The sequence below is a fragment of the Eleutherodactylus coqui genome, chromosome 10 (genome assembly GCF_035609145.1).
Source record: "Eleutherodactylus coqui strain aEleCoq1 chromosome 10, aEleCoq1.hap1, whole genome shotgun sequence".
Taxonomy (NCBI): domain Eukaryota; kingdom Metazoa; phylum Chordata; class Amphibia; order Anura; family Eleutherodactylidae; genus Eleutherodactylus; species Eleutherodactylus coqui.
The window spans coordinates 140,628,808-140,655,568 of NC_089846.1; the positions used below are offsets into that span (position 1 = coordinate 140,628,808).

General features: G+C 49.5%; 1 protein-coding gene across 3 annotated transcripts in view; it reads left to right on the forward strand.

Annotated features, from left to right (window-relative positions):
* Positions 1 to 26,761, forward strand: part of MAP4K1 (mitogen-activated protein kinase kinase kinase kinase 1) — a 90,161-nt gene that overhangs the window by 1,691 nt on the left and 61,709 nt on the right. For 2 of the 3 annotated variants that reach the window (XM_066579904.1, XM_066579905.1), the window contains exon 1: positions 14,974 to 15,190. The exons of the other annotated variant lie outside the window; for it this stretch is intronic. In XM_066579904.1, coding sequence (XP_066436001.1) covers positions 15,089 to 15,190 — 102 coding nt within the window. In that variant the 5' untranslated portion in view covers positions 14,974 to 15,088. Of the gene's footprint in view, positions 1 to 14,973; positions 15,191 to 26,761 lie in introns of those variants that run through there. 3 annotated transcript variants of the gene reach the window in all.

Sequence of the window (26,761 nt, forward strand, 5' to 3'; positions counted from 1 at the left end):
AAAAATTCACCAACGTTTGCCGAAGGCTAGCTGGCACAAAGACTATGTGTCTCTAACATTTATGCCACCTTCTAGAAAAAGGCAGATGGTTTGTTGGGAGGAGGTGCGGCTGTACCGGCCAACACATTTATGTATAGTTTGTGCTAAAAACTGGTGTCAATTATACCAGAAAGCTTTGCCAGCTCCTACCTGACATGGATTTCTGTGTACCAGGATGTGCCTCCCAATACATTCCATCTATAGTGAGCCGCAAGGATCAAATTAAGGCGAGACCCTGAAATTCTGGTCTTAATAAATCTCCCCCATAATCTTTTCAAGAATTTAGGAAATTGCATAACTTACAACTCCCTCATATACCAATTTGCAATGACACAGCACCAAGGTCCCTTCAAGAAATCACAAGTGAAATGCCGGGTCGGTCCATCCCAACTTCAGAACTTCACAAATACTCCGAGTGATGACCGTGTGCAGTGTTTTTGGAACAATGAACACTTTTGGAGATGCTGACATCGCTTGAAGCATTTGTAGAATTCCCTGATATTGACACTACTGTATGCAGTCGCATTATTTAATCACTTTATGGCAGTATTGTTTTATATATACAGCTTCTGAAATGATGAGAGAAGCTGTGTACATCGTTGGCTGATCCACTTTTCTTCTTGCCTCGGGCCCTGCATGGTGACTCAATGTCATCCTATTTTTAGGTAGGAGCACAGGCAACAACTACATAAAGTTTGTGTGTTCTCCACGTTTGGATGGGTTTCCTTCCAAATTCCCAAAACACAGTTTAATTGCCCCCTATCAACTTGACCCTAGTTTCTGATATAGAAACATTAGATTATAAGCACCACTGGGGATAACATACAATGTGGACACGTGCCACGGAATATGTTGGAGCTATAACAGTCTCAGCCTGACAACTCTTCAAAATGAAGCTGACTTGGTGTTTAGCTGATCAATTCAGTCCCAATATCTGGTGATCGGTTCATATCACTGATAGAAGTTGCAATTATTCTATACCTACAGGGGAAATGTAGCATTGCATTTCCCTTTCTAAAAGAATGGCCTACCATGTAGTATGGCCCAGGCCGAGAGAGGCGTTTTTTCTTGAGTGGGTATCCTACGCTGTCAAGATTGGAATGAACCTCGGAGGGGAATTCTTGCATCAGTGGAGAATATGAGAAATCTGGAGCAGAGAAAACACGCTGGCCTGGTGACCCCTTAACACAAATTCAGAGACCATAAAACTTTCACATCCCTTATCAGTGGACTAATCAAGTATTTACTCTTCTACTCATCCTATTCTGGTGTTGTTTTAAGTACAAATTAATCACACCATGTCTGTGCCTTGTCATATGTATGTATGTACATGCCGCTTCTGATCTATTCCATTTAAGCTTGTAGGTTTGAAAGCTCGCTGTAACATCATGTATTTTGTTGGCCATTAAAGGTCTCATATCTACAAGATGACTTGGTTTCTCTTACTGGGAACAATCATATTTCGGTATCCCTCCTAGGATGTCCTAATAGGGCAGGTATAGTCTTGTTGGGATTTATTATAAGTGTCCTGTATGAAGTGATGGCTGTATGTGAATGAGGCTGTGTATTCGGTCAGCACTGTTAGCTTTGCAGCAAGCCTCCTCCATATAATACAATAATCACTTTTTAGATCTAATCTCCTTTTGCATGTGGGGTTTCCTCTTCCTGATATAAATACATGCCCTTTATAAAATATCAGTTCTGCTTTCAATTGTGCTCAATCGGCTGCAACTCTAATCACCAGGAACCCATAACAAGCCAAGAGAAGATAAAGAAACCACCATAAATGCTGAGTGAGAGGAGATGTGCTGATAAATGACAGGAGGCGATAATAAGATATCTAGTATCCAGCCATTATCGCTCACTAATCAGGAGTTATGATGTGAATCTAGTATAAACATGGAGGTCTTAGAGGAGTTCACGGCCGGAGCATCCTTGTCCATGTCCGCTAATGTTTGCTGATATGTATAGGTATTACGATTAGCAGGAGTTCCTGATTGGCCAGCCTGTATAACCCCTTCCCGCTCCAGGACGTACATTTACGTCATACTGCAGGAGCGATCAAAGTATCGCATACTGTAGTCCCCCAGGGGGACTTAAAAGTAAAGTGAATAAAGGAGCAATAAAGTTTTTTTAACTGTAAAAAAAAAGTTATAAAAGTTTAAATCAGCCCCCTTTTGCCATATCTGTAATTAAAAAGTCTAAATAATAAAATAAAAATACATATTTGGTATCGTCGCATCCGTAAAAGTCCAATCTATCAAGGTAACACATTATTTACCCCGCATGGTGAACGTCGTCTGAAAAAAAACCAAAAGAACGCCACAAATGCACTTTTTCAGTCACCCTGTCTCCCAGAAAAAAATGCAATAGAAAGCGATCAAAAAGTTGTATGTATTCCAAATTAGTACTATCGGAAACTACAGGACATCCCGCAAAAAATGAGCCCTCGCCGAACTATGTCGATGGAAAAATAAGGTTATTGCGCGCACAAAATGACCGCAGAAAATAATTGAAAAAAATTAAATGTCTGAAAAAAAAAGAGTAGAATAGTAGAAAAAAACCTCTCCAAGTTTGGTATCGTAGTAATCGTACCGACCCAGAGAATAAAGTTATCAGGTTGCTTTTGTTGCAGTTTGTGCGCCGCAGAAACAAGACACACTGAAAGATGGCGGAATGTCCTTTTTTTTTTTTCATTTTACTCCACTTAGAATTTTTTTAAAGTTTTTCAGTACATTATATGGTACAATAAATAGCACCATTGAAAAACTACAACTCGTCCCGCAAAAAACAACCTGCAGACAGCGACGGCGATGGAGAAATAAAGGAGTTACGATTTTTTTAAGGAGGGGAGAAAAAAAATGAAAATGGGAAAAACAAAAAGGGCCGCGTCATGAAGGGGTTAAGGGTTCCTTCACACTTGTGATCATGATATCGCTGTGTTTTTTAATGCAACTGTCAATGGGATTTTCTAATGTCAAAAACTCATCGCACAATTGTAAAACCTCAATAAAAAAACGCATCGCACAAAAATCGCTGGTTTGCGCTTCTGTGATTTTTGTTTGATGCGTTTTTAACCTTAGAAAGGCCCATTGACAGTTGCATTAAAAAAATGCAGCGATATCGCGAACACAAGTGTGAAGCCCCCTTAATATTCCTGGCTTCTGCAATGTGATGATGGTTGTACCATAAGGTATATGCGCTTTTTCATCCAATATTCCTGATATACCACTAATGTTGTGTTCTTCGTCTAGCCTCGTTCGAGTAGTTTTCCTGTGGTCAGCCTTAGTCCAGTCCGTGTTGACTCGCCTTTTTGTATATTGTTGCTTTTTCCTGTTTTTATCCATCCATCTTGCTTCCTAGTTCAGGTTTGCTCAGTTTGGTTTCCTTGTCTCTGGGTCTTTGAACCCTATTAATGTTTGTCAGGGTAGAAATATCTGTAGAGATACTCAGGGACAGCGGTGTCTGATGTTAGGGTCAGCATCAGGGATAGATTAGGGGAAGATTTAAAGGGGTTTTGTCAATAAAAAAAGTTAAAAATTCTATACTCCCCTATTCTTCCCCAGGCAAACTCCTTAAGGCATTTTCTCTTCGCTGATCTTCTCCAGTCCCCCGGGTCACCTCACCTTAAGCTGTCTGGATCCTCTTCTTCTGTTATGAATTCTACATTCCTTGCTGTCTTCTTCCGGCAGGTCAGTGAAGTTCACGTCCTTGTAACATAGCGTTCACTGGCTAGGAAGGAATGCTGATCCATTGCAGAGATAGCACGCATGCGCAGTAATGAGGCATTACAGAGGCAAATAAAGACTCCGAATGAGGAGAGGGAAGTGAGAGCTTGTGTGCATTAATGTGAGCGACCAGATGATCAGTGCTGGGAGCACCTCTGAGCTAGAGACCTGAATGTTGTAAACCAAGTATGAAGCTTTCTAAATGCATGAGTAGGAAAGTTCAATGCAAAAACCCCAGATATGTGCATCATTTTTTTTCTGCAGGGACTAATTAGGATATGAGTTTTTTTTGTTGTTGCACAAATGTTTCCAGGGCCTTTAAAGGAGGGGTTTTCTATGTCACCCATTGGATTACAACATAAAACCCAACCCAACTAATTGAAGGAACATCAGGATCACATAGTGTTTAATAGTAAGCTTTATCTATATTTTCTTAATTATCTCATAACGTTAGTGTCCCTTTAAATGCAGTAAACCATCGCTGTCCATGGAAAAATGTAATAATGTCCTAAAATGTGATAATAGTTTAGTGGTTTCTGGTGTCAGAAACATTTATGGGTTGAAAATGAAAGTTTGCTTAGTTCATTTTTGAGCGGAACTGGAAGAGGAACTTTAGTCAAAACTCTAAATGTTGCAACTGTGAATAAATCTGCTGGTTATTATGATGTCAATTTAAATAGGAATTACAGTATCACCGGGGCGGTATGTCCAGGAGGGCACCGACGAATGCAGAACGTGTCCCCCCACAATACATGTACTCTACCCAACCACTGAGGGGGGGGCTCTAGGGTCTACAAGTACTGGTGACCCTGTGGTGACGTCACTTATAGTAGGGGGTGCATGCTTCATGGGGTTTTGTGCCTGCAGAATGTGAGCATGTCCACATACAGTCGTGTTCTGCAAGCCTCTTATTCCTGCAGGCTCTTCTAATCCCAGCCCTCGTCCACAGCTGTTCTCTGGGGTGTTGTACAAACACAATGACTTCACCATCGGCAGTCACCGTATATGAATGTTAATGATTGGTGACCACGTATACTCGGAGTGTACAGCTGCGTTCCCTGCCCTCGTCATTGGGGTGAATTCCAAACCTACTTCATAGCTGTGGCGGGATCCTGAGTGCCAAATGCCGGAGTGGTAATCCTCATGCATTGACTGCAGTATATATCACTGCCTTGGAATTAAGATATGCTATTCATTTACTATCTGGTGAATAAGTGAATGTGGAATTACAGCGAGTGGATAATACTGAGTAATGAATGAGTGCGACGCTGCAGTGCAATGTTATACTGCAACAACTGCATGCAAATGTGGATATATATCACATATCACGCGCCCTATAAGGGAAGAATCACATGAGCGCACATTAAAGATCCCAGGAGTTTTACTCACAGCCGGGCAAATTTATCAACATGCGAATCCTAAATGATGTAAAGTTTAAAACCCCCGACTTGTTCTACTCAACAACTCCGCCAAAGTACCAAAAACGTCTCTCTTCATGCATACTTGCGTAACTCCTCTCCCATAAGTCCTTTTCCATTGGAAAATAAGTCTGTTGGAAGGTATTTGGGTGGTGCCAACGTGCTGCACTAGTTTTTGCTAGAGCCTGAACCTACCTGGGGCAGCATGTGGCACAAGCAGATGGAGAGCATGCAGATGCAATCTAATGTAGTCGCAGCTTGCATAGGGGAGTTGAGGTTAATAGCGTGCAACCAAGAACTGCGCCCCCACCCCCTTACCAAGTATATGTCTGAACTGGACGATATTACAGTGGAACAGACTGCAGTTGTGCCAATGAAGTAAAGGGACTGGATATCAGAGTTAGGGCTAATGCCTACAGCCGGATTTCAGCCGTGTTACACCGCAGCTATTAGGTTCTATTGAACCTTATAGCTCCATGTTCACGCTGCGGAATTCTGCAGCATGAAATAAACCGCAGCATGTTTTATTTGCCGCAGCAATACGCGCAGCCGGCTTCCATTGTAGTCAATGGAAGCCAGCCGTCACACTATACTTCCACTGTCAGTGCAGTGGAAGTATCGTGTGAATACGCGACCCAGCCAACTGCCGGCCACGTCATGCGCTGTACTGCACATGCGCATCAGCGGATCCGTGAGGTGAGTATGGGGTCTGTGGGGTGGGGGTGGGGGTGGGGGCGCCGTGACGAACTCCGCTGCGATATTCTGCTAGCGGAGTTTGTCACGGCACTTTTCTTTGCAGGTGTTGTGCCCCTGTAACAGTTCACTGCTGGTTATGCTAATTGTGTATGGTTACAGGCATGTATAAGGGTTGCATTATTTATGCTCTGGTCACGGATGCCAGAGCATGGTGACACAAGTGGTATTAGTGTATCTTGACGCCACTGGAAGCTAGGGGTCTGACAGGAGGAACGCCCCTCTCACACCCCCAGCTCCCGATAGAGTCAAAAGCTAAAGGTCCTGGAAAGAGGTAAACTGGCTCCATGTCTTAGCCATAGGATGTGCTGTGCTGCAGCTAACCGCCTGTCCCCCGGCCTGCCAGCTGTCCTCCTCCTGTTTTTGCTGTAGGCTTGTCAGGCACCGCTGCTGGCTACCTTGTGTGGTGCTGTAGTGGGTGGACGGCATGTGCGAGTTCGGGGACCACCGCTCTGACCTCCCTGCTGCCCACCGAGGGGGCGGGCGCGCCTTCAGCAGCACGGCTGTTAAAGCCGCTTAATGCCACCTTTGCCTCACTAATGCCGACCCCGCTCTGCGCTTTAACACAGAGCGGGATGCCAGCTTCTGGCCGCTCAGCGGAGAAGGGGTTTGAGCTAGGACAATGCTCGCATGCAGTGGGGGCCGGGAGGCAACAGAGCGCGGCTGGAGCGCGGGCCAGTAGCCAAAAGAGGTGCAGGACGGAAGGGGTTTAAGGTGCCCCAATGCGCACCTGACATGGGGGCCGGGAGCGAACAGAGGTGCAGGGCGCCCTGGATTGCAGCTGCAGCATCAGCGTACTGGGCTGCCAGGACCTGCAGCAAACCGAGATTTCCAGCCAATCAGCTACAGGGGGAGTCTCCACCCCTGTCAATCTTGACTCCCCCACTTGTTCATGGTGGAGTCAAGATACGCTAATACTGACACAAGGTTCATTTAGGATGGTAGCAGAGAAAATATATCTAATTCTGCTTTCTGTGCCTCTGGCACTTGCTCAGCAGTAGAGTGTACAGTGTAGTGAGGTCTGGCTATGACGTTTACTCAAAACTGGCTAGATGTTGAAAGCATCAATTACTCTAGTCTGTGAAAGTGGAGTTGGATTTGGCTGGCGAGCATGCTGGAGTTGTTGATCCTTAGCTCCAGTTGGGTGGCATTGGGTAAGGTTGTCACCTTGTGCTCCTGGGACCTGTAGTTCTATGGGTTTCCAGGCGCACATTTCCACAGGTGTGGGATGATTGAGCTGGCTGGGTGTGTATTGCTCCATTCAGCCAATCACCACCAGTCTGCTGCACACAAATACCAGCCGCTCTCTCTAGAGGGTGCTGCTCATTTATCCTCCTCTTCTCAGAACAATGTCCTGTTCTTCTTGTATGCCATTTACCATCTATGGCAAGCCATGCCCCTAGGTTCCAGCGTGGGGCCGTCCATTTTGGGACGATCGCCCCACTTGCAGACATGACTCACTAGGGTTTGAGTTGTCTTAGAGTAGGGACTCACAAGACAACAAAGACCCTTGTCGAGGGTTCATGAGCTTATCTTGGCCAAAATACTAACCAATACCTTGTACGTACTTTAGCTTTTCCATCGGCTTACGCTGGTTGGTGTTCTAGTTAAGTGTTTTTGTATTTGTCAGTGTTGGATGTTTTGCTCACAAGTCCCATTTGCTGTTCAGTCTGTTTAGGTGTCCTTTTGTGTACATTCCCCTTCTATTCGCATTTGTGATGTGCATTACGCTCAGATCAGATGGGACGGTAGTCTTACATGGGACTGCTAGGCCTAAGATCAATCTTTGCTAGAAGTGTCCCTGGAGTATTGGTATGGTTTCAGATGCTACTGGGAAAGAAAGACTGTATAGTGGAGTCAGAAAAGCCAAGAATAATACTGAGGTTCTGACCAGAGATGATGAGAATGCCAACCCAAGGTGCCCTGCTCTGGGAGAGACTGTAACTAGAGATGAGCGAACGTACTCGTCCGAGCTTGATGCTCGTTTGAGTATTATCGTGTTCGAGATGCTCGTTACTCGAGACGAGTACCACGCGATGTTCGGGTTACTTTCACTTTCATCTCTGAGACGTTAGCGCGCTTTTCTGGCCAATTGAAAGACAGGGAAGGCATTACAACTTCCCCCTGCGACGTTCAAGCCCTATACCACCCCCTGCAGTGAGTGGCTGGCGAGATCAGGTGTCACCCGAGTATATAAATCGGCCCCTCCCGCGGCTCGCCACAGATGCATTCTGACATAGCTCAGGGAAAGTGCTGCTGATGCTGGAGCTGCTATAGGGAGAGTGTTAGGAGTATTTTAGGCTTCAAGAACCCCAACGGTCCTTCTTAGGGCCACATCTAACCGTGTGCAGTAGTGTGGAGGCTGCTTTTTGGAGTGTTGCACTTTTTTTTTTTTGGGTATATCAGCCGTGCAGAGCATTGCGCCCTGCAGTAATACTCCAGGGACAGAAGTGCGTAGGCAGGGACAGAAGACATATTGATTGAATATAGGCAGTGGGCCTTTGCTAAAAAATTTGGGGCAAAAAATCTATTTGGCCTGCCTGTGACTGTGCTCAGTGTTCTGGGTCTGTCTGTGCTGGGTGTTGTAGTTCTACAAAATCATACGCAGCCAGCTAAGTGTTACAGCAGGCTTGCGCCAAATTATTTCCTGGCGTTCCGTAAGCGAAGTCAGCCTCCAACCACAGGCCAATAAGCGGCACATTTAATTACAGCGTTCTGTTTCTGCATTACTGGTAATACAGCATGCTGAGGGGTAGGGGTAGGCCCAGAGGACGTGGACGCGGGCGAGGACGCGGAGGCCCAAGTCAGGGTGTGGGCACAGGCCGAGCTCCTGATCCAGGTGTATCGCAGCCATCTGCTGCGGGATTAGGAGAGAGGCACGTTTCTGGCGTCCCCACATTCATTGCACAATTAATGGGTCCACGCGGTAGACCTTTATTAGAAAATGAGCAGTGTGAGCAGGTCCTGTCGTGGATGGCAGAAAGTGCTTCCAGCAATCTATCGTCCACCCACAGTTCTGCGCCGTCCACTGCTGCAACTCAGAATCCTCTGTCTGCTGCTCCTCCTTCCTCCCAGCCTCCTCACTCCATGAAAATGACACATTCTGAGGAGCGGGCAGACTCCCAGGAGCTGTTCTCGGGCCCCTGCTCAGATTGGGCAGCAGTGGTTCCTCTCCCACCAGAGGAGTTTATCGTGACTGATGCCCAACCATTGGAAAGTTCCCGGGGTCTAGGGGATGAGGCTGGGGACTTCCGGCAACTGTCTCAAGACCTTTCAGTGGGTGAGGAGGCCGATGACGATGAGACACAGTTGTCTATCAGTGAGGTAGTAGTAAGGGCAGTAAGTCCGAGGGAGCAGCGCACAGAGGATTCGGAGGAAGAGCAGCAGGACAATGAGGTGACTGACCCCACCTGGTTTGCTACGCCTACTGAGAACAGGTCTTCAGAGGGGGAGGCAAGGGCAGCAGCAGGGCAGGTTGCAAGAGGCAGTGCGGTGTCCAGGGGTAGAGGCAGGGCCAGACCGAATAATCCACCAACTGTTTCCCAAAGCGCCCCCTCGCGCCATGCCACCCTGCAGAGGCCGAGGTGCTCAAAGGTCTGGCAGTTTTTCACTGAGAGTGCAGACGACCGACGAACAGTGGTGTGCAACCTTTGTCGCGCCAAGATTAGCCGGGGAGCCACCACCAACAGCCTCACCACCACCAGCATGCGCAGACATATGATGGCCAAGCACCCCACAAGGTGGGACGAAGGCCGTTCACCGCCTTCGGTTTGCACCGCTGCCTCTCCCCCTGTGCCCCAACCTGCCACTGAGATCCAACCTCCCTCTCAGGACACAGGCACAACCGTCTCATGGCCTGCACCCACACCCTCACCTCCGCTGTCCTCGGCCCCATCCAGCAATGTCTGTCAGCGCAGCGTCCAGCCGTCGCTAGCGCAAGTGTTTGAGCGCAAGTACGCCGCCACGCACCCGCACGCTCAAGCGTTAAACGTGCACATAGCCAAATTGATCAGCCTGGAGATGCTGCCATATAGGCTTGTGGAAACGGAGGCTTTCAAAGGTATGATGGCGGCGGCGGCCCCGCGCTACTCAGTTCCCAGTCGCCACTACTTTTCCCGATGTGCCGTCCCAGCCCTGCACGACCACGTCTCCCGCAACATTGTACGCACCCTCACCAACGCGGTTACTGCCCAGGTCCACTTAACAACGGACACGTGGACAAGCACAGGCGGGCAGGGCCACTATATCTCCCTGACGGCACATTGGGTGAATTTAGTGGAGGCTGGGACAGAGTCAGAGCCTGGGACCGCTCACGTCCTACCCACCCCCAGAATTGCGGGCCCCAGCTCGGTGGTGGTATGTTCGGCGGTGTATGCTTCCTCCACTAAAGCACCCTCCTCCTCCTCCTCCTCCAACGCAACCTCTGTCTCACAATCAAGATGTGTCAGCAGCACGTCGCCAGCAGTCGGTGTCGCGCGGCGTGGCAGCACAGCGGTGGGCAAGCGTCAGCAGGCCGTGCTGAAACTACTCAGCTTAGGAGATAAGAGGCACACGGCCCACGAACTGCTGCAGGGTCTGACAGAGCAGATCGACCGCTGGCTTGCGCCACTGAGCCTCCAACCGGGCATGGTCGTGTGTGACAACGGCCGTAACCTGGTGGCGGCTCTGCAGCTCGGCAGCCTCACGCACGTGCCATGCCTGGCCCACGTCTTTAATTTGGTGGTTCAGCGCTTTCTGAAAAGCTACCCACGCTTGTCAGACCTGCTCGGAAAGGTGCGCTGGCTCTGCGCACATTTCCGCAAGTCCCACACGGACGCTGCCACCCTGCAACATCGGTTTAATCTGCCAGTGCACTGACTGCTGTGCGACGTGCCCACACGGTGGAACTCTACGCTCCACATGTTGGCCAGGCTCTATGAGCAGCGTAGAGCTATAATGGAATACCAACTCCAACATGGGCGGCGCAGTGGGAGTCAGCCTCCTCAATTCTTTTCAGAAGAGTGGGCCTGGTTGGCAGACATCTGCCAGGTTCTTGGAAAGTTTGAGGAGTCTACCCAGGTGGTGAGCGGCGATGCTGCAATCATTAGCGTCACCATTCCTCTGCTATGCCTCTTGAGAAGTTCCCTGCAAAGCATAAAGGCAGACGCTTTGCGCTCGGAAACAGAGCCGGGGGAAGACAGTATGTCGCTGGATAGTCAGGGCACCCTCCTGTCTATATCTCAGCGCGGTGAGGAGGAGGAGGAGGAAGATGAGGAGGAGGGGGAAGAGACAGCTTGGCCCACTGCTGAGGGTACACATGCTGCTTGCCTGTCATCCTTTCAGCGTGTATGGCCGGAGGAGGAGGAGGAGGAGGATCCTGAAAGTGATCTTCCTAGTGAGGACAGCCATGTGTTGCGTACAGGTACCCTGGCACACATGGCTGACTTCATGTTAGGATGCCTTTCTCGTGACCCTCGTGTTACACGCATTCTGGCCACTACGGATTACTGGGTGTACACACTGCTTGACTCACGGTATAAGGAGAACCTTCCCACTCTCATACCCGAAGAGGAAAGGGGTTCGAGAGTGATGCTATACAAACTGATGGTAAAATTCCCATACGACAGTGCTAGTGGCCGAAGGCGCAGTTCCGCGGCCGAGGTAGCAGGGGAGGCGCAGAGATCAGGCAGCATGTACAGCCAGGCAGGGGAACATTATCCAAGGCCTTTGCCAGGTTTATGGCTCCCAGCAAGACTGTGTCACCGCTCCCCAGTCACGGCTGAGTCGGCGGGAGCACTGTAAAAGGATGGTGAGGGAGTACGTAGCCGATCGCACGACCATCCTCGGTGACGCCTCTGCCCCCAACAACTACTGGGTGTCGAAGCTGGACACGTGGCCTGAACTCGCGCTGTATGCCCTGGAGGTGCTTGCTTGTCCTGCGGCTAGCGTCTTGTCAGAGAGGGTGTTTAGTGCGGCTGGGGGAATCATCACGGATAAGCGTACCCGCTTGTCAACCGACAGTGCCGACAGGCTAACACTCATCAAGATGAACAAAGCCTGGATTTCCCCAGACTTCTCTTCTCCACCAGCGGACAGCAGCGATACATAAACAATACGTAGTCTGCACCCGCGGATGGAAGCATTGTTCTCTATCACCATCCGAAACGGGGACATTTCTGCTTCATCAATCTGTGTATAATATTCCTCCTCCTCCTCCTGCTCCTCCTCCTGAAACCTCACGTAATCACGCCGAACGGGCAATTTTTCTGAGGCCCACAAGGCTCACTCATCTAATTTTTGTAAACAATTTTTATACGTTTCAATGCTCATTAAAGCGTTGAAACTTTCACCTCAACCAATTTTTATTTTAACTGGGCTGCCTCCAGGCCTAGTTACCAATTAGGCCACATTAACCAAAGCGATTAATGGGTTTCACCTGCCCTCTTGGTTGGGCATGGACAATTTTTCTGAGGTACATTAGTACTGTTGATAAACCAATTTTTGTGGGCCCTCGCCTACAGTGTAATCAAATTAATTTTTAGCCCACCTGCATTACAGCTGACGTTACATCAGCTGTGTTGGGCACTGCAATGGGATATATTTATGTACCGCCGGTGGCTTCCTGGCACCCACCCATGCTGTCGGTCCACAGGGACTTCACAATAGGGAGTTGTACCTGCCTGTGTCTATGAATTAAAAACCCTGGTCCGGTTGGGGCATGCAGTGTGGGCCGAAGCCCACCTGCATTTAATCTGACGTTAGCTCTGCTGTCCAGGGCACTGCAATAGGATACATTTATGTACAGCCGGTGGGTTCCAGGGAGCCACCCATGCTGTGGGTGCACACGGAATTCCCATTGCGGAGTTGTACCTGCCTGTGACTATTTATAAAAAAACGCGGTCTGACTGGGGCATGCAGACACCTTGACAGAATGAATAGTGTGTGGCACATAGGTTCCCCATTGCTATGCCCACGTGTGCAGCTCCAGATGGCGGTGGCACAGGATTATATTTCTAATTGCTTCTGTACAGCATTGTGGGCTATCGCCCCACCCCTTTTAAAGAGGGTCGCTGCCTAGCCGTGCCAACCCTCTGCAGTGTGTGCCTGCGGTTCCTCTGGCAGACGCACTTCTAAATAGACATGAGGGTGGCATTGCATGAGTGCAGCTGAAGGCTGCGCAGGGACAGTTTGGTGTGCGCTGTGGACACTCGGTCGTGCGGGGGGGTTGAGCAGCATGTAACCCAGGAGAAGTGGCAGCGGAGTGTCATGCAGGCAGTGATTGTGCTTTGTTGGAGGTAGTGTGGTGCTTAGCTAAGGTATGCCATGCTAATGAGGGCTTTTCAGAAGTAAAAGTTGTTGGGAGGGGGGGGGGGCCCACTCTTGCCGCTATTGTGGCTTAATAGTGGGACCTGGGAACTTGAGATGCAGCCCAACATGTAGCCCCTCGCCTGCCCTATCCGTTTCTGTGTCGTTCCCATCACTTTCTTGAATTGCCCAGATTTTCACAAACGAAAACCTTAGCGAGCATCGGCGAAATACAAAAATGCTCGGGTCACCCATTGACTTCAATGGGGTTCGTTACTCGAAACGAACCCTCGTGCATCGCGAAAAGTTCGTCTCGAGTAACGAGCACCCGAGCATTTTGGTGCTCGCTCATCTCTAACTGTAACCAATACCCTGTGTATCCTCTTAGAAGACTGTTTCATTGCCATGACCACCAAGGCCCGTGTCTTCAGAGACCCAGTTATGCCTGTAACCAGCAAGCCTTGCGCCCCCTGTTGAAGTTAAGATAATTCCCAGTTCTGGCTGCACGTCTCCCTCTTGTGCCATCCCCAAGTAGAGCTCTGCAATAAGGTTCTAGAGGAGCACACAGACTTGACCCTCAGGGTTTTACCCACTAGCACTTTTTTAACGCTGCGATATTGCTGTGTTTTTTTCAAAAGCACAAACTTACGATTTTAACATTAGAAAGTCCCACTGGAAAAAAATGCAGCGATATCGCAGCGCAAAAAAACGCTATTGGGTAAAAGCCCCTCCATGGTGTCCGAACAGGGGGCAGAACATTCTGCAGACACAGTGGGGTCGGCTGCTGTCAGAATTTGCAGATCTAGATGCAGCTTTTGACATAGAATTGCTGTTGCCAATTTGCCATTTCCGTCCTGCATCAGACTCCGGACATTAGATGTTGGTGCGGATTATTCCGTCCCGGGGGGACGCGCCCGTACAAAGCCCTATTATGTATTGTGAGGGATGCGATTCCGTGTTATCGGCCTCCAGCTTTACATTAGAGGAGCTTTATGGTACTTATACGCAGATAGTCGCCTGGAAAATCACCTCAAACAAGCGATTCTGGACGTCTTTTGGCTGATGAAATCACACCAGACGGAGCTCTAAGCAAGAAGTCGCTCAGCAGTTGTTCGCCGCGCCGTTTCATGACTGCTGAGCGACTTCTTGCTGTTATGAACAGACAGTTGTTTGTAGTGAGCAAGAATAACCGAAATGTGCGCGAAACATCCGTGTATTTGAATGAACCTATTGAAATTAATGGCTTCTATTCTCTGCATGTTGCGTGTGAACGCACCCCTGGAGGAGCTTCCTTTTACCATTGCCCCCCATTAATAATGGGCTGACTGCTGACTCTGCCCCCAATGTACGCAGCACAAGCTGAAAAGTGAAAAAAATAAGTTCTGTCCGTTTTCTTACAACTGATTCCCATTCGGCGGGTTGGCTCGCTCTTTTTCTCCTCCTGGCACCTTATAGATGCCTAGAGGTAAAGTCCCTGTTTTTTTCCCATTGCGCCCTCTGCCTACAAAAAAACACCGATAAGATCTCAGCATGTTATCAGTGCCAAATGGCAAACTCAGCTCTGTTACATCCATATCTGTCACACCATCTTACAGAAATCTGCGAATAGACTTGTACGTTTCTTGCACACGACTACGCCTTCCTCCTCCTCACCTAAAGCTCATCTGCTGCTTCTCTTCTCTCTATGGGTATTTAATACTATGTGAAGACGCTTAGGACTTTGCAAGATGTGTCTAGGGAGCAGAGAGTAACACAAGACTGAACTTTCAGGAAACTGTAGGGACTTGTGTCAGCCAATCCTAGTGCGCAGCGTTCAGGCACCGCCGACTGCTGCTGGTGACACTTGCACATTGTGAATTGTGCAGAATGGATGTGCAGGGTCGGCTGGATATTTCCAATCAAGACCCCCAGGATGTGTATGAGCTGATCCACCGGCTGGGGAGTGGGAGCTATGGAGAAGTTTATAAGGTAGGTAACAACCTGCAGGGGCGTCTTTTCACTTTGCAGCTGTTTCTAAAACTACAACTCCCAACATACTCTGACAGATGCAATCAGGGCATGCTGAGAGTTGTAGTTTTGCAATAACCACAGTTGGGTGGCCCGCAGTCTGTCGTATCCACTCTTTTCTTAGTATGTTGTATGTATTCTACAAGAGCTCTGATATTCGTATTCTGCATGCATGGGCACAGCCGCAGAACTACTTCACTTCTGTCTGTGCCCACACTTGCAGGATGCCCCCATTTCATGCAAAAAAAGGGGCAACTTGTCCTGGAAACCGACCTATCGCTGTAGGCTACCTGAAAATCCATTATGCTGTGGACTCGGCTTGAGTCTAGGACTTAAGGAGCCATTAAACCTAAATCTTCTAAGATGCACACCTGTGTGAATGTCTCAGAAGTTCTCTGAAGTGGAGATTTGTAAAATAAAGCGGTAATCATGGGGCTGATACACTTCTGGATTTCCTGGTAATAAGCTCAGTGAAGAACGCAACAGTCAGTCCCTCCCCGGCCCGAAATAACTGATAACAGTGAACAATAAATTGTAATTAATTACAAAACTAATGGACATAGGACAGACTTCAAGTTTTAGAAGACAGGGGATTATGGGTAATCTTTCCCTTTAAGGGTCAGTTCTGTAGTCTTGTTAATCCAATCAGCAAACGTGGTTGTTTCTGTATCTCCCATAGACTGTTAGTGATAAAGTATGGGTGAACAGGGATTGGTAACCATGAGGGTCCCAGTGGTCAGTCTTTTAGGCTAGGGATTAGAGATGAGCGAATGTACTCGGTAAGGGCGATTTCGCAATCGAGCACCGCGATTTTCGAGTACTTCACTACTCGGGTGAAAAGTACTCGGGTGCGCTGTGGGTGAGCGGGGGGTTGAAGCGGGGAGTGGGGGGGAGAGAGAGAGAGAGGGGGCTCCCCCCTGTTCCCCGCTGCTACCCCCCACTCCCCTCTGCAACCCCCCGCCCCACAGCGCACCCGAGTACTTTTCACCCGAGTAGTGAAGTACTCGAAAATCGCGGTGCTTGATTGCGAAATCGCCCTTACCGAGTACGTTCGCTCATCTCTACTAGGGATCTATGGCAACAGTTGCTGGAGGCAAAATGGCCCAATTTACAAGATCCTTGGGCAAAAAAAAGTTTTGTATGAACCGCGACAGTTATGACCTGATGTAATGTACGACTTGTGTCAGGACAGAGCTCCAGCCTGGAGGCATGGCAATAGTTTAGTGATGCCCCCATTTCAAGAAAAAGGAATCAGTCAGGTGTGTCGGTACCCGGGTATCAAATCTGTGAGATATATAGAACTTGGCGAACTTCTGCCATACTGTCTTACAGTTTTGCACCGTTTTTCTCGGTTTGTTCTGTTCTTGTATACTGAATATTTATCTCCACTATTTGCTACATTGTATACACGATATATAAACATGTTCAATTACTGATAGCATGTATTTGAGTTCAAATTCGGGCCCTTTTACACGGGATGATTGTCCGGCGCTAAAGCAGTCGTCCCAGCGGTAATCGCTCCTGTTCCTTCACACTGGATTGATGATCGCTGATTGTATGGAGACGGGGCGGCTGGAGATCGCTCTGGTCCGCACTCCTCCATTCACAGTAAACAGGAAGTGGTTCATAGATGAATGACTTCCTGTTTACATGGGCCGGTCGACGTTCAGTTTTTATGCCTCCCTAAACTGAACTATAAGCAACTAATTACCATTTACACAGACCGAATTATCGCTCAGATTCCGGCGAGCCAGCGAGAATCTGAACAATTATCGTTCTGTGTAAAAGGGCCCTCAGGCTTTATTCACATTTCCATTCTTCTGTTCCATTATGGATCACAACATAAATAAAACAGCTGTCGGATCTGTATGACAGAATGACAGAAACCGTCGGCACCTGATGGAAACCGCTGGCTGTAATGGGTTCCGTCTTGAACCATCCATTTTCTTCATATCCTTTTAACTGATATTTTGATACTTTTCTGTGATGATCCATGGCATAAGCCACATAGATACTGTATATATGTTGTTGTTGATTGGAGTAGGCCTGGAGTTAGTGATGGGACTTGTAGTTCTACCAGAGCTGGATGGCTATGTGACCTGTATCGGCGTTTGGTTAGAGGGGTGTAACGTTTCTGCCTCCGTGTATTGTTACTAGAGATGAGCGAACGCGTTCGTCCGAGCTTGATATTCGTGCGAATATTAGGGTGTTCGGGATGTTCGTTATTCGTGACGAACACCATGCGGTGTTCTGGTTACTTTCACTTCCTTCCCTGAGACGTTAGCGCGCTTTTCTGGCCAATTGAAAGACAGGGAAGGCATTACAACTTCCCCCTGCAACGTTTAAGCCCTATACCACCCCCCTGCTGTGAGTGGCTGGCGAGATCAGGTGTTCGCCTAATATAAAAGTCGGCCCCTCCCGCGGCTCGCCTCAGATGCGGTGTGAGTTAGATGAGGGACAGTGCTGTTTATACCGGAGCTGCTGTAGGGAAAGAATTGGTAGTTAGTGTAGGCTTCAAGACCCCCCAAAGGTCCTTATTAGGGCCACTGATAGCTGTGTGTTGGCTGCTGTTAGCAGTGGGATTTTTTTTTCTTTCTCAAAATCGCCTCTGCAGACCGTTGCACCTGGCATTAGGGACAGAAGTGCTGCATAGGCAGGGAGAGTGTTAGGAGTGAGTGTAGCCTTCAAGAACCTCAACGGTCCTTTCTAGGGCCATATTTATCCGTGTGCAGTACTGTCCAGGCTGCTGTTGGCTGTGCTGCATTTTTTTTGGGCTTCTCAAAATCGCCTCTGCAGAGCATTGCACCCTCCATTGATACTGCAGGGAAAGAATTGTATAGGCAGGGCCACAACACAGTTATTATTCATAGAATATACGCAGTGCTGCCTTTTGGTGGGAAAAAACTGAAAACAAATCTATTTGTCCAGCCTGTGTCCGTCCTTACGGGCGGTGGACACGTGTGAGCTGCGTGAAAAACATTGCTAAATCATACGCACCCAGCTACGCTTTACTGCTGGGTTCGCCATTTGCTTTCCTTAATTGGGGAAAAAAATACCTGCTCTCCAAGAGTTATAATAACTCTGCTACCCTCACGTTCTGTGACACATAAGCAGGGACACAGCGCAGTTATTAAACTTCGCAGGTTCATTGAATATACGCAGTGCTGCCTGTTGGTGGGAAAAAACTGAAAACAAATCTATTTGTCCAGCCTGTGTCCGTCCTTACGCCTGTGGAGACGTGTGAGCTGCGTGAAAAACATTGCTAAATCATACGCAGCCAGCTACGCTTTACTGCTGGGTTCGCCATTTGCTTTCCTTAATTGGGGAAAAAAATACCTGCTCTCCAAGAGTTATAATAACTCTGCTACCCTCACGTTCTGTGACACATAAGCAGGGACACAGCGCAGTTATTAAACTTCGCAGGTTCATTGAATATACGCAGTGCTGCCTGTTGGTGGGAAAAAACTGAAAACAAATCTATTTGTCCAGCCTGTGTCCGTCCTTACGCCTGTGTAGACGTGTGAGCTGCGTGAAAAACATTGCTAAATCATACGCAGCCAGCTACGCTTTACTGCTGGGTTCGCCATTTGCTTTCCTTAATTGGGGAAAAAAATACCTGCTCTCCAAGAGTTATAATAACTCTGCTACCCTCACGTTCTGTGACACATAAGCAGGGACACAGCGCAGTTATTAAACTTCGCAGGTTCATTGAATATACGCAGTGCTGCCTGTTGGTGGGAAAAAACTGAAAACAAATCTATTTGTCCAGCCTGTGTCCGTCCTTACGCCTGTGTAGACGTGTGAGCTGCGTGAAAAACATTGCTAAATCATACGCAGCCAGCTACGCTTTACTGCTGGGTTCGCCATTTGCTTTCCTTAATTGGGAAAAAAAATACCTGCTCTCCAAGAGTTATAATAACTCTGCTACCCTCACGTTCTGTGACACATAAGCAGGGACACAGCGCAGTTATTAAACTTCGCAGGTTCATTGAATATACGCAGTGCTGCCTGTTGGTGGGAAAAAACTGAAAAGAAATCTATTTGTCCAGCCTGTGTCCGTCCTTACGCCTGTGTAGACGTGTGAGCTGCGTGAAAAACATTGCTAAATCATACGCAGCCAGCTACGCTTTACTGCTGGGTTCGCCATTTGCTTTCCTTAATTGGGGAAAAAAATACCTGCTCTCCAAGAGTTATAATAACTCTGCTACCCTCACGTTCTGTGACACATAAGCAGGGACACAGCGCAGTTATTAAACTTCGCAGGTTCATTGAATATACGCAGTGCTGCCTGTTGGTGGGAAAAAACTGAAAACAAATCTATTTGTCCAGCCTGTGTCCGTCCTTACGCCTGTGTAGACGTGTGAGCTGCGTGAAAAACATTGCTAAATCATACGCAGCCAGCTACGCTTTACTGCTGGGTTCGCCATTTGCTTTCCTTAATTGGGAAAAAAAATACCTGCTCTCCAAGAGTTATAATAACTCTGCTACCCTCACGTTCTGTGACACATAAGCAGGGACACAGCGCAGTTATTAAACTTCGCAGGTTCATTGAATATACGCAGTGCTGCCTGTTGGTGGGAAAAAACTGAAAACAAATCTATTTGTCCAGCCTGTGTCCGTCCTTACGCCTGTGGAGACGTGTGAGCTGCGTGAAAAACATTGCTAAATCATACGCAGCCAGCTACGCTTTACTGCTGGGTTCGCCATTTGCTTTCCTTAATTGGGAAAAAAAATACCTGCTCTCCAAGAGTTATAATAACTCTGCTACCCTCACGTTCTGTGACACATAAGCAGGGACACAGCACAGTTATTAAACTTCGCAGGTTCATTGAATATACGCAGTGCTGCCTGTTGGTGGGAAAAAACTGAAAACAAATCTATTTGTCCAGCCTGTGTCCGTCCTTACGCCTGTGTAGACGTGTGAGCTGCGTGAAAAACATTGCTAAATCATACGCAGCCAGCTACGCTTTACTGCTGGGTTCGCCATTTGCTTTCCTTAATTGGGGAAAAAAATACCTGCTCTCCAAGAGTTATAATAACTCTGCTACCCTCACGTTCTGTGACACATAAGCAGGGACACAGCGCAGTTATTAAACTTCGCAGGTTCATTGAATATACGCAGTGCTGCCTGTTGGTGGGAAAAAACTGAAAACAAATCTATTTGTCCAGCCTGTGTCCGTCCTTACGCCTGTGTAGACGTGTGAGCTGCGTGAAAAACATTGCTAAATCATACGCAGCCAGCTACGCTTTACTGCTGGGTTCGCCATTTGCTTTCCTTAATTGGGAAAAAAAATACCTGCTCTCCAAGAGTTATAATAACTTTGCTACCCTCACGTTCTGTGACACATAAGCAGGGACACAGCGCAGTTATTAAACTTCGCAGGTTCATTGAATATACGCAGTGCTGCCTGTTGGTGGGAAAAAACTGAAAACAAATCTATTTGTCCAGCCTGTGTCCGTCCTTACGCCTGTGGAGACGTGTGAGCTGCGTGAAAAACATTGCTAAATCATACGCAGCCAGCTACGCTTTACTGCTGGGTTCGCCATTTGCTTTCCTTAATTGGGAAAAAAAATACCTGCTCTGCCACAGTTAATAACTCTGCTACCCTCACGTTCTGTGACACATAAGCAGGGACACAGCACAGTTATTAAACTTAGATAATTCATTCACTAGAGGCAGTGGGGCCTTTCGTTTTCCAAAAAGGGCAAAAATTATATTTGGCCTGCAGTCTTGCGCCAATTTATTTCCTGCCTGGGAAATCTAATCACTGGTAATACAGCATGCTGAGGGGTAGGGGTAAGCCTAGAGGACGTGGACGTGGACGTGGCCGAGGACGCGGAGGGCCAAGTCAGGGTGTGGGCACAGGCCAAGCTCCTGATCCAGGTGTGTCGCAGCCGACTGCTGCGCGATTAGGAGAGAGGCACGTTTCTGGCGTCCCCACATTCATCGCCCAATTAATGGGTCCACGCGGGAGACGGTTATTAGAAAATGAGCAGTGTGAGCAGGTCCTGTCCTGGATGGCAGAAAGTGCTTCGAGCAACCTATCGTCTACCCGCAGTTCTGCGCCGTCCACTGCTGCCAATCCGAATCCTCTGTCTGCTGCTCCTCCTTCCTCCCAGCCTCCTCACTCCACTACAATAACACCTGCTCAGGAGCGGGAGCACTCCCAGGAACTGTTCTCGGGCCCCTGCTTAGATTGGGCAGCAGCGGTTCCTCTCCCACCAGAGGAGTTTATCGTCACTGATGCCCAACCATTCGAAAGTTCCCGGGGTCCGGGGGAAGAGGCTGGGGACTTCCGCCAACTGTCTCAACAACTTTCTGTGGGTGAGGAGGACGATGACGATCAGACACAGTTGTCTTGCAGTGAGGTAGTAGTAAGGGCAGTAAGTCCCAGGGAGCAGCGCACAGAGGATTCGGAGGAAGAGCAGCAGGACGATGAGGTGACTGACCCCACCTGGTGTGCAACGCTTACTCAGGAGGACAGGTCTTCAGAGGGGGAGTCAAGGGCATCAGCAGGGCAGGTTGCAAGAGGCAGTGCAGTGGCCAGGGGTAGAGGCAGGGCCAGACCGAATAATCCACCAAGTGTTTCCCAAAGCGCCCCCTCGCGCCATGCCACCCTGCGGAGGCCGAGGTGCTCTAAGGTCTGGCAGTTTTTCACAGAGACGCCTGACGACCGACGAACAGTGGTGTGCAACCTTTGTCGCGCAAAGCTCAGCCGGGGAGCCAACACCAACAGCCTCACCACCACCAGCATGCGCAGACATATGATGGCCAAGCACCCCACAAGGTGGGACGAAGGCCGTTCACCGCCTCCGGTTTGCACCCCTGCCTCTCCCCCTGTGCCCCAACCTGCCACTGAGATGCAACCCCCCTCTCAGGACACAGGCACTACCGCCTCATGGCCTGCACCCACACCCTCATCTCCGCTGTCCTCGGCCCCATCCAGCAGTGTAGTTCAGCGCACCGTTCAGCCGTCGCTTGCGCAAGTGTTCGAGCGCAAGCGCAAGTACGCCGCCACGCACCCGCACGCTCAAACGTTAACCGTCCGCATCGCAAAATTCATCAGCCTTGAGATGCTGCCGTATAGGGTTGTGGAAACGGAGTCCTTCAAAAGTATCATGGAGGCGGCGGCCCCGCGCTACTCAGTTCCCAGTCGCCACTACTTTTCCCGATGTGCCGTCCCAGCCCTGCACGACCACGTCTCCCGCAACATTGTGCGCGCCCTCACCAACGCGGTTACTGCCACGGTCCACTTAACTACGGACACGTGGACAAGCACAGGCGGGCAGGGCCACTACATCTCCCTGACGGCACATTGGGTGAATTTAGTGGAGGCTGGGACAGAGTCAGAGCCTGGGACCGCTCACGTCCTACCCACCCCCAGAATTGCGGGCCCCAGCTCGGTGCTGGTATCTGCGGAGGTCTATGCTTCCTCCACTAAAGCACCCTCCTCCTCCTCCTCCTCCTCTGTCTCACAATCAAGATGTGTTAGCAGCAGCATGTCGCCAGCAGTCGGTGTCGCGCGGTGTGGCAGCACAGCGGTGGGCAAGCGTCAGCAGGCCGTGCTGAAACTACTCAGCTTAGGCGATAAGAGGCACACGGCCCACGAACTGCTGCAGGGTCTGACACAGCAGACGGACCGCTGGCTTGCGCCGCTGAGCCTCCAACCGGGCATGGTCGTGTGTGACAACGGCCGTAACCTGGTGGCGGCTCTGCAGCTCGGCAGCCTCACGCACGTGCCATGCCTGGCCCACGTATTTAATTTGGTGGTTCAGCGCTTTCTGAAAAGCTACCCACGCTTGTCAGACCTGCTCGTAAAGGCGCGCCGGCTCTGCGCACATTTCCGCAAGTCCCACACGGACGCTGCCACCCTGCGCACCCTGCAACATCACTTTAAGCTGCCAGTGCACCGACTGCTGTGCGACGTGCCCACACGGTGGAACTCTACGCTCCACATGTTGGCCAGGCTCTATGAACAGCGTAGAGCTATAGTCGAATACCAACTCCAACATGGGCGGCGCAGTGGGAGTCAGCCTCCTCAATTCCTTTCAGAAGAGTGGGCCTGGTTGGCAGACATCTGCCATGTCCTTGGTAATTTTGAGGAGTCTACCCAGGTGGTGAGCGGCGATGCTACAATCATTAGCGTCACCATTCCTCTGCTATGCATCTTGAGAAATTCCCTGCAAACCATAAAGGCAGCTGCTTTGCGCTCGGAAACGGGGGCGGGGGAAGACAGTATGCCGCTGGATAGTCAGGGCACCCTCCTGTCTATTTCTCAGCGCGTACAGGAGGAGGAGGAGGAGCATGAGGAGGATGAGGAGGAGGGGGAAGAGACAGCTTGGCCCGCTGCTGACGGTACACCGGCTGATTGCCTGTCATCCTTTCAGCGTGTATGGCCTGAGGAGGAGGAGGAGGAGGAGGAGGATCCTGAAAGTGATCTTCCTAGTGAAGACAGCCATGTGTTGCGTACAGGTACCCTGGCACACATGGCTGACTTCATGTTAGGATGCCTTTCTCGTGACCCTCGCGTTGCACGCATTCTGGCCACTACGGATTACTGGGTGTACACACTGCTCGATCCACGGTATAAGGAGAACCTGCCCACTCTGATTCCCGAAGAGGAAAGGGGTTCGAGAGTGTTGCTATACCACAGGACCCTTGCGGACAAGCTGATGGTAAAATTCCCAGCCGACAGCGCTAGTGGCAGAAGGCGCAGTTCCGAGGGCCATGTTGCAGGGGATGTGCGTAGATCGAGCAGCATGTACATCCCAGGCAGTGCAACAGTCTTTAAGGGCCTGGCCAGCTTTATGGCTCCCCACCAAGACTGTGTCACCGCTCCCCAGTCACGGCTGAGTCGGCGGGAGCACTGCAAAAGGATGGTGAGGGAGTACGTAGCGGATCGCACGACCATCCTTGGTGACGCCTCTGCCCCCTACAACTACTGGGTGTCGAAGCTGGACACGTGGCCTGAACTAGCCCTGTATGCCCTTGAGGTGCTTGCTTGTCCTGCGGCTAGCGTCTTGTCGGAGAGGGTGTTTAGTGCGGCTGGGGGAATCATCACCGATAAGCGTAGCCGCTTGTCAACCGACAGTGCCGACAGGCTAACACTCATCAAGATGAACAAAGGCTGGATTTCCCCAGACTTCTGTTCTCCACCAGCGGACAGCAGCGATACGTAAGCAATACGTAGGCTGCACCCGCGGATGGAAGCTACGTTCTCTCTCACCATCCAAAACGGGGACATTTCTGCTTCATCAATCTGTGTCTAATATTCCTCCTCCTCCTCCTCCTGCTCCTCCTCCTGAAACCTCACGTAATCACGCTGAACGGGCAATTTTTCTTAGGGCCACAAGGCTCACTCAAATAATTTTTCTGAACAATTTTTCTAAGTTTCAATTAGCTTAAAAGCGTTGGAACTTTAACTTGAACCAATTTTTCGTTACACTGGGCTGCCTCCAGGCCTAGTTACCACTTAAGCCACATTAACCAAAGCGATTCACCTGCCATCTTGATTGGGCATGGCCAATTTTTACTGAGGTACATTAGTACTGTTGGTACACCAATTTTTTGGGGCCCTCACCTACAGTGTAATCATAGTAATTTCTATGTTCTTCGCCTGCACTCATGGTACAGAAAGGTGTGTGGGGTTGGCCTACAGTTTAGCTACATAAATGTCACTTGTGCCTTGGCTATACTAAGGCTACTGAAATGGAACGAAGACTGCGCTCCCGCTATACTGCTGCTTCAGAATTGTTACTGGGGCCTGTCTTGAGTGCTACTATTGCTTACATGGAACGAAGACTGCGCTCCCGCTATACTGCTGCTTCAGAATTGTTACTGGGGCCTGTCTTGAGTGCTACTATTGCTTACATGGAACGAAGACTGCGCTCCCGCTATACTGCTGCTTCAGAATTGTTACTGGGGCCTGTCTTGAGTGCTACTATTGCTTACATGGAACGAAGACTGCGCTCCCGCTATACTGCTGCTTCAGAATTGTTACTGGGGCCTGTCTTGAGTGCTACTATTGCTTACATGGAATGAAGACTGCGCTCCCGCTATACTGCTGCTTCAGAATTGTTACTGGGGCCTGTCTTGAGTGCTACTATTGCTTACATGGAACGAAGACTGCGCTCCCGCTATACTGCTGCTTCAGAATTGTTACTGGGGCCTGTCTTGAGTGCTACTATTGCTTACATGGAACGGACACGTGGAGAGGACACGTAGTGCCTCAAAAACATCCCCCTCCTCCTCCAACAGGGAAAACATTGTTGGCAAATGCCTTTGCATTGGTTCGTCTGGCGGCAGTCCAAGAATTTCACCTTTACCGACACTACTAGAGAGCCCCCCCACCATCCCCCCGCCACGGCCCACTTAATCCTGGCCACATTCCGAAAACCAACAAAATACAACCGTGGTACTAGGTCCGCAGTCACCACCACATTACCACCAACGCGGTTACTGTTAAGGTGCATATAACCACGGACACGTGGAGAGGACACGTAGTGCCTCAAAAACATCCCCCTCCTCCTCCAACAGGGAAAACATTGTTGGCAAATGCCTTTGCATTGGTTCGTCTGGCGGCAGTCCAAGAATTTCACCTTTACCGACACTACTAGAGAGCCCCCCCACCATCCCCCCACCACGGCCCACTTAATCCTGGCCACATTCCGAAAACCAACAAAATACAACCGTGGTACTAGGTCCGCAGTCACCACCACATTACCACCAACGCGGTTACTGTTAAGGTGCATATAACCACGGACACGTGGAGAGGACACGTAGTGCCTCAAAAACATCCCCCTCCTCCTCCAACAGGGAAAACATTCTTGGCAAATGTCTTTGCATTGCTTCGTCTGGTGGCAGTCCAAGAATTTCACCTTTACCGACACAACGAGAGCCCCCACACCATCCCCCCGCCACGGCCCACTTAATCCTGGCCGCATTCCGAAAACCAACAAAATACAACCGTGGTACTAGGTCCGCAGTCACCACCACATTACCACCAACGCGGTTACTGTTAAGGTGCATATAACCAGTCTGACTGGGGCATGCAGACACCTTGACAGAATGAATAGTGTGTGGCACATAGGTTCCCCATTGCTATGCCCACGTGTGCAGCTCCTGATGGCGGTGGCACAGGATTGTATTTCTCATTGCTTCTGTACAGCATTGTGGGCTATCGCCCCGCCCCTATTAAAGAGGGTCGCTACCTAGCCGTGCCAACCCTGTGCAGTGTGTGCCTGCGGTCCCTCGTCGTGGCAGACGCACTTCTAAATAGACGTGAGGGTGGTGTGGCATGAGGGCAGCTGAAGGCTGCGCAGGGACAGTTTGGTGTGCGCTGTGGGGGGGAGGGGGTGCGGTTGGGCAGCATGTAACTCAGGAGAAGTGGCAGTGGAGTGTCATGCAGGCAGTGATTGTGCTTTGTTGGAGGTAGTGTGGTGCTTAGCAAAGGTATGCCATGCTAATGAGCGCTTTTCAGAAGTAAAAGTTGTTGGGAGGGGGGGGGGGCCCACTCTTGCCGCTATTGTGGC